The 16530-nt window shown below is 47.6% G+C and overlaps 1 protein-coding gene across 1 annotated transcript in view; it reads right to left on the bottom strand.

Moving 5' to 3' along the window:
• Positions 1-10542: 10542 nt before the first annotated feature.
• The window catches only part of kiaa1109 (KIAA1109), a 347797-nt gene continuing 341809 nt past the window's right edge, over positions 10543-16530 (bottom strand). The window contains exons 88-89 of the mRNA XM_084310762.1: positions 12528-12693; positions 10543-11871 (exon numbers count right to left, since the gene is read on the bottom strand). Of these exons, the coding sequence (XP_084166888.1) occupies positions 11655-11871; positions 12528-12693 (383 nt within the window). The 3' untranslated portion in view covers positions 10543-11654. The remainder of the gene's footprint in view (positions 11872-12527; positions 12694-16530) is intronic.

Genomic DNA, 16530 nt, shown 5'->3' with positions numbered 1-16530 from the left:
TCTCCATTTCATTCATGAGTCTCTGTGAGTCATTTAACACTGGAGCCTGAGCCAGTATGAGTGGAACAGCCCAATCGAGGGCGGGTCCCTCCAACAGAGATAGGATTAGAGCAACAGGTGAATCCTCAGACTGAAAACGAGAAGGCTGGGCTCTGTACACTATCTGGCATTGTGCCAGAAAACCTCTGCATTTACCAGACTCCCCGCTAAAGCACGAGGGGAGCTGAACTTTAGCCTCACGAGGAAATGGCTGGGGTACTGTGTGTTGTGCTTGAGGGACGTTAGGAGATATTTGGGAAGATACTGCATTGGCTATGCTGTCAGCCAGATTACGCATTGAACCTTCCATCTTGCACAACCCTTCATACATCTCCCCACGCTGTATCACCATGAGGCTTGTTGCTCTTGTAATTGTTTGATAGCTTCCATATGTGAAAGTAATCCTTGATGCTGTGCAGCAGGTGCACGCTCGAGAACAGTATTATCCGCTGACCCATTCATGGCTAATTCATTCTGTGAGGGCTGTGGGTGTGTGTGTGGGTCATGAGCAGATAATAGGGACTCTTAAAGTTATACGTGAAACGAATAACCACAAAACTGCTTACGCAGACGTTTTAGGAGAAGGGGTAGAATAAACAACACAAAACAACCTTTACAGGTGAAAGCCTCAAAGTGAGTATTTAAGAAAATAAGTAATGTCCAAAAAAACAGTACGACACTCATTAAAGAGGTATTGTAGAAAGAATAAATAAGCCACAAAGGCAACTCCTAAAAACAGAGTTTATATTGAAAACATAAAACAATAAACCTCCACCAAGGGAGTTTGTGCAAAGGACAGTTCCAAAAGAACAAAAGAAAACACTACCATAAAGGACTCAGCCTCTATAAAGTAAAGTGTAAACTAAGCCAGTAGCTGAAAACAAGATGGCTACAAAAGAAGGCTAAATGCTTAATAGGGCAGCACTACACTTAAATATAATGAGCCTGACCAAACGTATAGCCAGCACAAGGAAATGAATTAGCAGTTGACACTGCGAGATCCAAACTTAAATAGACTCAACATGGCCATAGGCGCAGCTGCACTGCATCAGGTGCAATCAAGCCCACACACCTGCCGACCCATGAGGCAATTAACCACAGGGACCAGGGATTGACAGCTATCCCTCACAGAGAGGTGAAATAAAGCAAAAATAGACAGCTGTCGCTCACAGAAAGGTGAAATAAGGCAAAAACCATGACAATTAGCCAGACGGTAAGGTATAATTACTCCAGCTTGGGTGACAGGATTATGAATGACTTCAACAGATGGTCCAAATAAAAAAAATCATTACAGGCCCGTGTGTCAATAATTTAAATGAATATTTTACCCAGGATTAACTTTATCAGCTCCATGCTCCTGTTACCTCCTCCTGTTGGTTACTGGCAGAAATTGCACTCTGCCGCATATAAATTCGTTTGGAACAATAAACGCCTGCGCTTGAAGAGATCCACCGCCCAGAGGAGTAAACTCGATGGGGGCTTAGCATTTCCAGACTTTAAATATTATTTTCAAGCTTTCTCTCTGAGACCTCTGATTACTTGGTTTGACACTCAAGCAGCCGTGTCTTGGCGACCATTGGAGGAGAAGATGGTATCCCCATAGACTTCAGGATATTGTGTATACCATCATATCAATTAAGCAATGCAAATTACGATTTGGCCCTCTTATCACACATGTGATCCAGACTTGGCGTGACACCCAGAAAGTGGGTACTAACCGCCATCAATGGCACACACATTCCCCTCTATTTAATAACAATTTTCTCCTTATTGGACAACAACCTATTAGGTACCCTAGATGGGAAAAGAAACCTCTCAGCTCTCAGATATTTTCTCTGTGACCATACCCGTCTCCCCTTCTGTATTGTTATTGAATTACCGACCTCCACATGTGAAGACTCATTTTAGCCGGCCTCACAGCCGCCAAAAAATGTATTGCCTCATGCTGGATTCACCCAGATAAGCTCCGTCTGAAGGTGTGGATTCTCACCTATCTTGATGTGATCTATCTGGAGATATCCACTGCACGTGTGTGACGGGGTCCTTTTTCTCCCTCGTCCAAACTCACACAAATGATGGCGTAGTCGGAATCAAATGTGTTGAGGTTGCTTTTATTGCCGGCCATCCACGGTGCAGAGGTGACATTTCCAAAACAATGACTTAATCAAAATAACAAAAATACTATACTACCTGCAGTCTATCAGATGCGTTCCACAATAACGTCATCATGACAGACAACACTTACTGTGTGGCGCTTCCCTAGTTACCCATTTTGCAACCGTTATCTGGTGAAGCCCCACACAGACAAACAGACTAACAAACACTCACGGCGCTTCCCTCAGTCACCTTCATCGTAACTGATGCAGGGCAAGAACCCCAAACCTTGGGCACGCAGCCTCATTAACACCTGGACTCCTCCCCCTCCACAGGTGCCACACATAATTAATTAACATTACTAAACAGGTGCTACACATCAATTGATTTGCCGTTTCCCACACATAAAAACAACTTCCAACACCAATACCCTCACAACAACCCAATAAATAAATATATATACACAACCCAATAAATAAATATATGTATGAATGGATATATGAATGTATGGTAATATGTATGAATGCATGTACAATAAATAATAATGCAGGACCTCTTTAGAGAGGTCTTTATTCGGCATGCAACGACACAACGACATGCAATGGGCGGCGCACACACAGGAATACACACACACATGCATTGTCTTTCTCAGGGTCGCCGATGCGATTGAGCTCTGCTCTTAACTCATTCAGCGCCAACCACGGAAAAAGTCGGGTTTACTCGCCATGCGTTGAGCGCCAATCACGAGAAATCGTTATTTCTTTTATTAGCTATATCCATTCATATTTCATCCATCCAGCCTGATGTTATCATTGGGAATGGGTCTGAGCTCGCAAAGGGCAAATACCGCCGCCTACGCCTTCCAGCCGGTATTGCACATCATTGAAATCCCTCCCCCTTTGGCTGTGCAGTGATCTAAGAATGCCAGTCCAGGTTTTCCTACTCCGGCATGACTAACGTTATAACACGGAGTTTGGGGAGACTCAGAGCAGTGTGGATTATGCCTTTTGGACATATAACGTTCGATCAATAAACGCGATCAATATTTGGAATGGCAATCAGGAATTGGATTAATCTTTTTCCATTACATCAGAGACAAGGTAAGGACACTATATATCCAATCTTGCGTTGATCTGATATTTTTTTCTCCTGCGATCGAAGCTGTCTGTGTGGACTGTGTGTGGCTGTTTACCGTTGGTGGCGGTGGGGGGCGCGCCGGTCCAAGCCCCATTTCATGGGTGCATGAGGAAGGATAATAACGATAATCTAGCGTTGATTTCAGGAAGATTCGATCAGGCAAAAAATGACAACGTGATAACTGGATTTCACTAAAGGGCTATTATCGCGTCTTTTCCTGGGATTACTAAGAATCACCCAAACTATACTCATATTCAAAACGGTATAAAACGGAAATGTATGGATGAAAAAACAATCAGTTTTTTGCATGTTGACCAGAAGCAACTCACTGACAATCGACGGTGTTATTAGATCCATAGCTATAATATTTCATATATTTTAAGCACTCACAAGTTTCGCAGTCTCCCCATTGACTTACAGCGATGGCGTTCTACCCAGAAGTTAAACAGCGACCCCTGGCGCTGAATGAGTTAACCCATCCCGTCGTCCTTCCCCCCAAGGGCAGCCGGGAGCAGACAGGGCGTCGGCGAGGTACCGCACCCGGGGACCAATCCAAGTGCTCCTGCCCGTCTTCGTCAGGGACGCAACAGTGTCAGCGATCTGTTGTGCATGTTTTTCCATTGGGTTTCTCTTATCGGGGGAGGGGGACCCTTGCGAGCACGGGGAGAACATGCAAACTCCACACAGAAAGGCCTGGGAGATCCCCCACCTGGGTACCTGGCATCGCGGAAACCTGGTCCCCAAGCGGGAATCGAACCCTGGACCTTCTTGCTGTGAGGCGACAGTGTTAACCACTAGTCAAGTCAAGAGTTTTATTTGTCACGGCATACAAGTATACAGTGAAATGTGGGGGGTCTTGCCCGCAACGATTGTGCATAATACAATAATAAGAATCCAATAGGATGAGAATGCGACATTTGTGCAATAATACAAGTAATAAGAGTAAGACATATCAGGTATATGTACATGATTTTTACAGAAGCATGGTAAGACATGCTAGATCCTGTGATAGTGTATTGCACTGTTAGCTACGGATGAGGTCATTATGTACACTTCTATACAATGCTATATTATACAATCTCAAGTTATACTATGCGTCCTTATGCTAGCTTGCTATCCATCTATTTACTATACAAGAACCACTCCCGTTCTTGTTTTTAAAGTGACCTTTCATTGTGTAAAAGTGACCATAAGTGTGAGCGTGTGCAGCATGAGTGTGTGTGTGTTCATGTTAAAGTGACTGCTAGTGTGTGAGCATGTACAGTGTGTGTGTTGTGTGTGTGCTCATGTGTGCTTGTGTGTGGAGAGTTCAGTGTTCAAGACTGATGGCCTGGGGGAAGAAGCTAAGCCGAAGTCTCTCTGTCCTAGTTGCTGGTGTTCGCAGGCGTTTGCCTGACCGCAGCAGCTTTAACAGGCTGTTGTTTGGGTGGTGAGGGTCTTTCATTCTTCTTCTTCTTCTTTCGTGTAACGTCAGAGGTCCAACTCCGTATCTTGTAGCCATGCCCTTAACTCTGGTCCCACATCAAAGAGGCTGGCTTCCGAGGGTGGTTTGTATAGGGGGCAGATGGTCAGGATGTGGTCAACAGTCTGCTCAGGGTCTCCACACTCACATGCAGCGCTGTCTGCCAGGCCCCACTTCTTTAATGATGCTTTAAAGCGACCAACCCCAGATCTTAAACGGTTCAGCAGAACCCATTGCCGGCGTGGAAGATCGTCTCCTGTGGCGCCATCTCCTGGATCCCAGATGTGGTGGTGGATACGGGTTGGCCCAGCACTCTCCCACTCTCTCTTCCAGGCTGCCGCCAGCCATCCATTTCTGGATAGGTCCTCAGTGGTGGAACGGAGCATCTCTTGTGCCACCTTGTTGTAGGGGTGGCGGGACTTGAGTCTGCTCATAGGTGCTGTTGTTGTTGTGGTGTTGTGTAGGATGTGCCAGTCATGCTTCACTGCCTTCCTTGCTAGGGCGAGAGTGGCAGCCTCTCGTCGTAGGCCAGCTGGTGCGATTCCTGCAAGGACTGGCAGCAGGAAGACGGGTGTAGCCTTCAGGCATCCAGTGATGATCCGGAGGGCGTTGTTAGTAGCCGCATCAACTTTTTTAACGTGCAGGCTTCTGCTCCAGACTGGGGCACAGTACTCTGCTGCCGAGAAGACCAGGGCTTGGGTGGATATCCGAAGGGTCTTGGCAGTGGCTCCCCAGGTTGTACCTGCGAGGCGTCGGATCAGCGCAACCCTTGATGTTGTCTTTGCCCTGACATCTTCGAGGTGTTGTTTGCAGGACAGTGTCCGATCCAGACGCACGCCAAGGTATTTAGGGGCTTGCTGGGACTCCAGACGCTTGTGGTCAGCATATACCTCCAGTTCCCTCTTGGCATCTCTGTTGCAGAGATGGTATGCTGCTGAAACGGTCTTGCTGGTGCTGAGCTGTAGGCGCCACTTTTGTAGATAGGCTACTAGGATGTCCATGTCTTGGTTAAGACCGTCCTCCAGTGCCTTCCATGTGGGTCTTCTCAGCATGATGGCAAGATCGTCCGCATAGCCGTACTTTCTGGATGCTGTGACTGGGAGATCGTAGATGTAAATATTAAACAGCATCGGAGAAAGGACTGACCCCTGTGGGACACCGTTCCTCAGTCTTCTGAGCCTGCTGCGCTGGCCATCGCTGGTGTGTAGGACAAAACTGCGGTTAGACAACATCTCCATGATAAACTTCACCATGTGCCGATCAGGTACCATCCTCATCAGCTTCAGGTGGAGTCCACGGTGCCAGACAGTATCGTATGCGGCAGTCAGGTCCAGGTACACTACCCCCGCTTTCTCATTAGCCTGGAAGCTGTCCTCGATGTCTTGAGACAGTAGTGTTACCTGGTCCACTGTTGATCTACCAAGTCGGAAACCGGCCTGTTCCTGTGGGAGCTGTGTGTCAATTACTGGCTCAATGCGGCTATGGATCATTCTTTCCAATATCTTAAATGGAACACAGAGCAGCGAGATGGGTCGATATGCCTTGGGGTCTTCCGCAGGTTTGTTTGGCTTTGGCAGGGCAATTACAGAAGCACGACGCCAGGTCTTGGGGATCTTGCACCTCTGATAGCATGCAGAGAAGAATGCACAGAGCCAGTCAGATGTTGTTGTGCTCTGGTGGGTGATAAACTCCGGGTGGATGTTGTCACGGCCTGGAGATTTGCCCGTCTTGAGCTTACTCATGGCCTCATCGAGTTCATCTGCTGTGAACTCTCCTGAGAGGTTAGAATCTACACTGGCCACCTTGGAGAGGGAAAACACCTCCTGTGTTATCAGGCGGGTAACATCTTTGTCTGCGTCTGGGTAACGACCGTTCTTCAGGAGCTCGGAGGCGATGGCATCTGCAGTGACTGGGCAGCTTGGGGGCTTCGTACATCTGCCTGTAAGCTGGTTGATCGTTTGCCACGCCTTCCGACTAGAATGGGTAAAGTCAATTGATTCAACTACTTCAGTCCATCTGTCTCTACGCGTGCTGTCCAGTCTCTGGAGCAGTGCCGCTGCAGTCGCATCCACCTCTTCCCTGGAGCCAGCGCTCTGGTGGTCGCACAGGAGGCGGCTGCACTCCTCGTCCCAACCAGGGATGTAGTTCCTGTTGTAGCCGCGTGGGATGGTCTTCTTTGCCGCACCCAGGAGGACCCCACAGTAGGCCTCATAGGCGGCGTCCACATCGGCTGCATCTGGGTCTGGCAGACCAGCTGCCCTCTTATCCGTCTCCTGAGCAAATACCTCCCAGTTGGCCTTTCGAAAGTTCCATCTTTTGACAGGCTTCCCTAATACCGGTTGCACCAGTGATGGGACTTTAATGATGGATGGTCGGTGGTGTGAGTCGGGAAACCTGTCTAGGACGCGTCTTTCTGGTTTCGGGTCATTGCTCCAGCATACGGCAAAGGCCAGGTCTGGGTTGGTAGAGGTGTTCCAGCGTGCAGAGAAGAAGCTTGGCGGCTCCTTGGGGTCGTACAACAGCAGAGCATCGATGTTGGAGGCCCATTCGCTGAGCGCCTCTCCGTTAGATGTTGTGTAGTTGTAACCCCAGTCTGTGTGTTGACAGTTGAAGTCACCTGCGTAGATGGCGGGTGCAGTTATGGACGGGAGGGACGTAGCAGCCAGCTCTGATGGTGGGGGCTTATATACGTTGATGACTGAAGTTTCCTGGATTTTAGTAACCAGCCACTCGATGTTGGTGCCTGGTGGGGATTGGCTACTGGCTGACCAGCTTAGTTCAGTCCTCACGAAGGTTGCCACACCATGTTGCTTGTTGTGGATGGACCCGGCTAGATGGAAACCAGGCATCTTGAGGATGTTATCGTTTGTGCAGTGTGTCTCCTGCAGGAGCACCACCGCTGCCCCATTGGAATCAGCCAGGTGACGTACGATCTCGAGTTTGGCGCTGGTGAGGCCCTCGACATTGAGTTGGAGCACTGGTAGGCCGCGGTTTTCGACGGCCGGTATGACCGCCCGTCCTGAGTAGGACGCTCCACCGTACCTTGGCCTGCCTGCTCGACGTGAGCGTGTGCAGCATGAGTGTGTGTGTGTTCATGTTAAAGTGACTGCTAGTGTGTGAGCATGTACAGTGTGTGTGTTGTGTGTGTGCTCATGTGTGCTTGTGTGTGGAGAGTTCAGTGTTCAAGACTGATGGCCTGGGGGAAGAAGCTAAGCCGAAGTCTCTCTGTCCTAGTTGCTGGTGTTCGCAGGCGTTTGCCTGACCGCAGCAGCTTTAACAGGCTGTTGTTTGGGTGGTGAGGGTCTTTCATTATTCTGCAGGCTCTGGATTTGCACCTCTTGTTATATAGGACCTGCAGGGGTGGTAGTGCAATACCCGTAGTCTCTGTAGGGCCTTCTTGTCCTGTGCCGTGCTGTTTCCATACCAGGCAGTGATGTTTCCAGTCAAGATGCTCTCTACAGCTCCGGAGTAGAAGGACTGAAGTATCTTCACCGATACTCTGAACTTCCTTAACTGTCTCAGGTCTATGTGTGTTGTCCATGTCAGATCCTCTGAGATGTGGACCCCCAGGTACTTGAAGCTGCTCACCCCGTCCATGGTAGCCCCGTTTATCCTCAGTGGTGTGTGTGTCCCCTGCTGTGTTCTCCTAAAATCCACGATCAGCTCCTTGGTTTTACCAATGTTCAGGAGCAGGCTGTTGTCCTGGCACCAGCGTTCCAGTACCTCAACCTCCTCCCGGTAGGCCTTCTCGTCGTTGTCAAGAGATCAGCCCCACCACCACTGTGTCGTCCGCAAACTTCACTATGGAGTTGGAGCTGAACTTGGCCACACAGTTATGTGTGTATAGTGAATACAGCATGGGGCTCAGGACACAGCCCTGGGGGGACCCGATACTCAGGGTGATGGTGTTGGAGGTCTGACCCCCCACCCTGACCGCCTGGGGCCTTTCACTCAGAAAGTCCAGTATCCAGGCGCTCAGAGCGGAGCTCAGACCCAGCTTGATCAGCTTGTCCACCAGTCTGGTGGGGACTATGGTGTTGAACGCTGAGCTATAGTCAATGAACAACAGTCTCACATAGCCCCCCTTCTGGCAGTCTAGGTGAGAGAGGCGTAAAAGGAGTTGAGCTGGTCCACGAGAGAGGCGTCGGCGCTCCCCATTGAGGGGGCGCTGACTTTGTAGTCAGTTATCGTCCGTAGCCCTTGCCATAAGCCTCTTGTCATTCTGTGCCATTTGTGCCTCCATCTTATTAGCGTATGTCTTCTTTGCAAGTTTTACAACTTTGCGCAGAGTATAGACTGTAGTCTTGTACTCCTCCATGTTTCCTGTCGCTCTGCCCAGGTTGTAAGCAGTGGTGCGAGTTTTCAGAGCTGCTCTGATAGTACTGTCAACCCACGGTCTCTGGTTCGGGAACACCCTCACCTTCTTTGTGGGGACAATACTATCAGCTAATGTTGCTATGAAGCTAACAACAGTATCTGCGAACTCGCTGACGTCACTGGCGCTTCCCTGGAACATTCCCCAGTCGACGTCCTCGAGGGCGTCCTGAAGCGTGATCTCTGATTCGTCGGACCACCGTTTTACCTCACGTGACATGACAGCGTCACGTGATCTCTGCCTGTAAGCCGGATAGAGGAAAATGGAGTCGTGATCTGACGTGCTTGTAGCCCCCGCTAATGGCGGAGCCGGTACTGCCTTGTAGCTGGCTCTGAACGGGGTGTAGCAATGATCCAGCGTGTTTCCTCCCCTGGTGGAGCAGGCGATGTGCTGAAAAAAGGACGGCATCACTTTCTTCAGATTCGCCTGGTTGAAGTCGCCGGCAATGACCATGGCTGCGTCCGGATGTTTAATCTGGTGGATGTTGAGATGCCCCTGTAGCTCCGCCAGGGCCCTGACGGTGTTCGCTTGGGGAGGGATATACACTGCCGTCATGATAATGGCGGTGAATTCTCGGGGGAGATGAAATGGTCGACATTGAATGGAAAGATGTTCAAGATCCGGGGAGCATGAGCTGGAGAGTATCTTAATCTCCTTTGGGCTAGTCCAGCCGTTGTTGTTAAGGAGACAGACCCCCCCTCCAGAGCTCTTCCCGGAGGCTTCTGTACGGTCCGCTCGGAAGTCGGTGAAGGAGTCCGAAGGAGAGACGCTGTGATCCGGAGTCGCTGGTTTCAGCCATGTCTCCGTGAATTACATGATGTTACAGTCTCTCACCTCTCCCTGGAATGGAACCCTCGCCCGTAGATCATCCATCTTGTTCTCCAGCGAACGTACATTTGCCAGAAAAATGGATGGGATCGCCGGACGGTAAGCAGAACTTTCTAGCATTATTCTGATTCCGCTCCTCCTTCCCCTGTGTTTCTTCCTTGTCCTGCCGCCGCCGTCTTTGTCCCCCTTCTCTTTGTCTCTGTCCCGCCTTATCTCCGATGGCCAATCTTGGCATAAAGTCTCGCTAAACTCCTCTTCAGGCCGGAGTTTAGGTCTATAAGTGACTGACTGGTATGACGTCCCCGCCAGTGTAGTTTCCATAAAAAAGGTATTAAAAATAAACATAATAGCTAAAAGTATGCACAAAACCGACGGCGACTGACCTGGGTCGCGCCATCGTTCTCACTACACCACCGTGCCGCTGGATCTGAGCAATAAATCAGAATTGAGCACTAAGGCTTGCAGTGTGAATGTAGCCTAATGTTTCATTCTCAGTATGAGAAAAGCGTTGATGAACTTACAATAGGAATAGACTCCCGAGACATAGACCCAGAGACGTATGTAAAGCTGAATGGCAATGGTTTTATTATGTTAAGAAATCAACACATTTAAGAAATTCACAGTTATTTTATATACACTGGTCTATTGCACATTAAAAAAAAGTATAATAAAAAAAAAAACGGGCTTGACACACCAAGCGAATACGGGTTATAGACTATAGCTGTACATTTCACATAAATAATGATTGTTTCAAATGAGTTATCAAATTCATTCCATCTTTACGACTACGATGAAACGCATAACCTTTAATGCTTATTTGTTCGTATCAACAATCATATCAAAAGAAATTATATCATTGAACCGATCTTTAAATATCTTGACGCTAAGCTGCGATACACTTATAGCAAGACATCTACCGTGTGTTCCATTGGAAACAAAGAAAAGGCAATGGTTTAAGAAATCCTCGAGTCTGTGAGCCTTAAAATTTACTCAGAATAATTTTTTTCTTTTCACAAGTTCATATTCAGGAAATAAAAATATATAATCCAGTTTGTTTTCAGCAAGGGTTATCGCTTAAAGAAACCAAAAGATAAAGACTCACACTTTTCTACTTTGTTCAAAATATACATACAATAACAATGGTGCAAAAAGCTTTCAGTCAGAGCCCATTGTGGCACCATGCGCCACAGTAAACAACTATGCTGAAACTCACCTGGTTGAACAGTTAAATGTGCCTTTGACAAATGCACTGTACAGTAGTGGGAGGACACTGCCATATTTTGTCTAGTGTTTTGCACAAACAGTTCAGTGCAGTGTTTTGTCTACCAGTGTTTTTGATCAACAGTGTTGAGTACAAATTCTAAAATGTTTCTTGAATTGCAAGGTATCTGTGGTTGTGTTTGAGCTTCAATGAGTGTGTTCACGTGCACATTAATATTCCATATTCTACCCAAGATTCCCGGGTTAAGATCTCAATGGGTGTGAGGTGTTTATACCAGTGTGCATATTCACTCTTCATCCCATCACCATGGAAACAGAACTTACAGACAGCTAAAAGGAAAAGGTGTCACATCCTCGACTAATATTGCCATAAATGCCATCATAATTAGGATATGAGCTTACTGAAAAAAAAGAAAAAAAAGGATATGACATTTACGCGAGTGTGGAATACTTTGATTATCATGATGTTGGAATATTAATGTACACGTAAGACGTCACTCAGTGTTCTTCCTTGTCTCTGCCTTTCTTCTCCTTCTCGTCCTGGAGAGCTGTGCCCAGCTTCTTGATGAGCACCGATAGGACCTTGTCCAGGGGGTCCATCACCCCCCTCTGCAGCCACTTGGGAATGGTGGTCCTGGCGTGGTGGAAGCCCAGCTTCTGCAGGATGTAGTCCACGCCCACCGGGTCGATCTTCCGGCCGGTCCAGGAGATGAGCCTGAGGAGAAGCAGCAGGATCGTTTGACTGGTTGAAGCAGTTATTTTATTTTTTCTACATTTAAATGTAGTCATTGAGCTGATGCTTTTATCCATATCCTTCTTTATTTATTATTATAATAATAAAGGATCGTTTATTTTATTTGATTTACTTTAAATATTAAACTTTTATTTAACCAGGTTAGTCCCATTGAGATTACAAGTGCTCTATTTCGAGGGAGCCCTGGACAGGATAGCAGCAATACAGTGTTGCAAAAAACATAATAGCAAACATTAAAAACGCATATAGCAAAACATATATATATATATATATATATATATATATATATATATATATATATATATATATATATATATATAAAACAGAACTCACAGAACTCACACCTAAAAAGACAGACAGGAGGAAATGGAATCTAGCTAAATGAAGCAATAACAAATTCCAATTGAATCTGCCTCCAAACCCTTCGCTACATTTTTGAACGTCCTAAATCACCTCATCTAGCTGCAAATCTGTCTGCCAGTGGTTCCAGGCTGCAGGGGCAGTGGACACAAAGGCCTGTTTGCCTTCCGGATAGTATATTCTGTATCCTTACTCAGTGTTTATCCAAGCCACTCTAAACAAAATGTCACGGTGGAGCTGGGAGCGGTGCTACCGACCTGAGTGTGGGCTCCAGGTGCCAGGTGTTGCACATGAACTCCCTCCAGTCCACCGTGGCGTAGTTCACGCCGTCCTCTTTGTCCTTATCTGTGGAGCTGTCGTCATGCAGGGTCGTGGGGCTCTTCTGTCCGGGACGGGTGGCAAAGATCCGCGGGGTAAACAGAGCTGAGGAGGCACAGCGTGGAGGAGGGAGAAGGGCATTGAGGCGTGTTGCAGTACATTAGAATAATGACGTCGCTGGGACGAGCATAAGTAATAATGTGACGGTTCATCATCTTTGACACACCTGTAACGATTAGGGCTGACCCCAATTAGTCAAATAGTAGACTAATCGATCGAAAGGAGCCGTAGTCGACTGCCAACCTCTTAGTCGAATGCAAAAAAAAGAAAAAAAATATATATATATTTTTTCATTCTTTCCAAAAGCAAAGAGGCCTAGAAGCGTGGCTTACGCTAATGGCGCACATACCAGCAAGGTTAATTGCCTAAGAAAATGGGCACAGAGGCACTGAAAGAGGATTTCACCCATCTAATGAACACACTAGACTAGACAAATATCAAGATGTATCCATCAGTGAACAATTGCATGCTTTTGCAGAGGACAAGAAGCCTTCAGTCGATTCCTTCAGACATTAAGCACCCCCCACAGCCCAAATGGAATAATGCATTAGTCGACTATCGGCAAATTTCGGCCAATCAAAGTTGACTATCCAAATCCTTAGTCGGGGAGATCCCTAGTAACGATAGTTACCTATGTAACTTTAGCTACATGAGTTAGTGTGCAGCTTTAAATCTAGCACTATGGGTGAATACCAAACAGCTACTGGTCACCTGAACATAAGCCTACTTCCCAGTCAGCTCATCGTATACCTATGGGATGTCATAGGAAAATCTGGATAAAACCACACCCTGTGGCTATATAATAGACCTCTTCACTGTTTACAAACATACCGTGTTCAAGCCAATCAGCAATACCAACAGAGTCACATGACTAAGTTGCCCTCTACCTGCGTGAGCTGCTGAGCAAAAAAAATGGTGGGACTCTATGGAGAAACCATGACACTCCCCTGACTAAAAGTTGTTTCAAAACGAAAATGGCTGGTTGTCATTTAGCCAAATCAGCATGTTTGTGAGAGTGTGAGTCTTTCACATTTTACACATCTAGCTTTGGCATGGATTGATTGTTTAGATCGCTAGCATGGCTAACAAATGCAAATATATTGTAGTCTGCCCCATTGTTCTGACCAGGATTATGTTCTTTTTACCACATTGATGCGTGCGCACACTGAGTCTGATGTATACAGCGAACAGGTCTATACCCCTCATTTTCATCTCAATCCTTCTTCGGTTCACTATGTTCAGCAAACCTCTGAAAGGAAAGGCTGCTACACGCCAACTCATATACTGTAATTAGAGTTACATAGTAACCATCGTTATACCCTCAAACCTACTCGGGTACCACACAAGCATTAGTTCACGCAAGAGAGAACAAGGCTGGCTGTGCTAGATTTCTCATACTGCTTAACAGTGAGAACTCTAAACATAAGAGCCCTTCACCCCTATACACATCAACTATCTGTAATGGATTCCATTTTAAAAGTCCCATATAGGTTCCAGACCACGCAATTCAACCAGCAGATCACTTCTTTATCCATCGCAAGGATCGGTCATCAGCAGAGTCCGGTAAACAACGTGGAGGAGGTATTGCCTTCATGTTTAACAAAAATTGGAGCGATCCAACTAACGTGAAGGAATTATCCAACCACTGCTCCCCAGAACTGGAATATATAACCATCAAGTGTCGTCCCTTCTTCCTCCCGAGGGAGCTAACGGCGATCGTCCTGATCGGAGTGTATATTCCACCGCAAGCCAGCAACAAGGTTGCGCTCTCCAGACTCCACGACGAGGTAAATAGAATACAAGTGGCGAACGTTAACGCCGCCATTTTAGTGCTGGGAGATTTCAATAGCGCCAATCTGATAAAGGTATTGCCTGACTTCTATCAGCATGTGACTTGCAACACCAGAGGCGGTAACATCCTAGATCACTGTTACACGCAATTTAAAGGTGGCTACAAGGCTCATTCTGATAGTGGCTTTGGTAAATCAGATCACGCGTCCATCTTTCTTTCACCAAAGTACAAACAGAGAATTAAAAGTACTCCTGTAGTCTCGCGAGAGGTGCAGAAATGGGATTTGACGTCAGAGGAGACGATCCGGTCAGTGTTTCACTACACAGACTGGAATGTGTTCCGCGACACAGATAACATTAATGTCTACACGGAAACAGTGCTGGACTATGTTTGTACTAGGGTGAAAGAAACAATCCCCACTACCAAAATGAAAGTTTACCCAAATCAAAAACCCTGGGTAGACAAATCCGTCCGTGAAGCTCTGAGAGAGCGCACCAAAGCATACAACGACGGCCTAGTGGCAGGCAACATGAATGACCACAAGGTGGCGCGATACAACGTAAGGAGGACAGTGTCAGAGGCCAAACGGCGCTACAGGGATAAAATTGAACTCCAGTTTGAACAAGCTGACTCTAGAGCTATGTGGCAGGGGCTCAAAACGATGACAGACTACAAAGGCGCCTCCCTCAAACTGAACAGTGACATCTCCTTAGCAAATGACCTCAATACCTTCTATGCGAGGTTTGATGCTGGTAATAACAACACCAGCTCACAAGCCTCGGCAATGGGGGGGGGGGGTCGGCTGCTGATGGAGGCGCAGTGTTCAGGGTAACAGAGCATGAGGTGAGGCGGACCTTTAAAAAAGTGAATATCAGGAAGGCAGCAGGTCCGGACGGCATCCCCGGCCGCGTCCTAAAAGTCTGTGCCGACCAACTGGCCCCAGTATTCACTGACATATTTAACCTGTCCTTAGAACAGGCTGTCATCCCCACCTGCCTGAAGAAGTCCACTATTATCCCTGTACCCAAAAAATCCAAGCCTGCTTGCCTCAACGACTACCGCCCTGTAGCTCTCACCTCCATAGCCATGAAGTGCTTTGAGAAGCTAGTAAAGGGCTACATCTGCTCCTCCCTCCCCATCAACATGGACCCCCTGCAATTTGCATACCGCCCCAACAGGTCCACGGAGGACGCCATAGCCCATGTGCTGCACACAGCAGCATCACACCTGGACAAGAGGCAGGGGAACTATGTGAGAATGCTATTCATCGACTACAGCTCGGCATTCAATACCATAGTCCCCTCCATACTCATAGCCAAGCTCAGGGACCTGGGCTTGGGCTATGACCTCTGCCAGTGGGTCTTGGACTTCCTGACTGGCAGACCCCAGGTGGTGAGAGCAGGCAACTGCACCTCCTCATCCATCACCCTCAACATAGGGGCCCCCCAGGGCTGTGTTCTGAGTCCCCTCCTCTACTCCCTGTACACACACGACTGTGTGGCTCAGCGGAGTAGCAATACAATCATCAAATTTGCTGACGACACAGTGGTGGTGGGCCTGATCTCTGCCAACGACGAGAGGGCCTACCTGGAAGAGGTCAAGGTCCTGGCGGGATGGTGCCAGGAAAACAGCCTCTCCCTGAACGTCAGCAAAACAAAGGAGATGATTGTGGACTTCAGGAGGTCGGGGGTCAAGGACTACAGCCCCCTCAGCATCGACGGGGCACCGGTTGAGAGAGTCAACAGCTTTAAGTACCTCGGAGCCTACATATCCGAGGACTTGACATGGACCACACACATTGACAGTGTTGTGAAGAAGGCACGACAACGCCTCTACTTCCTCAGGCGCCTAAGGAAGTTCCAAGTCAGCCAGAAGATCCTTAAGAACTTCTACTCATGTACAATAGAGAGCATCTTGACCGGCAACATCACCTCCTGGTTTGGGAATAGCACTGCACAAGACCGAAGCAGACTACAAAGAGTGACACGTTCAGCCGAACGCACAATTGGAGGGGGGCTCCCCACCCTCCAGAACATTTACTACAAGCGTTGCAGGGGCAAGGCTAAGAGAATCATTAAAGACTCCAGTCA

Source organism: Notolepis coatsorum, assembly GCF_963971535.1.
Source record: "Notolepis coatsorum genome assembly, chromosome: 3".
NCBI lineage: Eukaryota > Metazoa > Chordata > Actinopteri > Aulopiformes > Paralepididae > Notolepis > Notolepis coatsorum.
The sequence above is the reverse complement of the archived record's forward strand: the minus strand, read 5'-3'. Positions and strand labels throughout refer to the sequence as shown.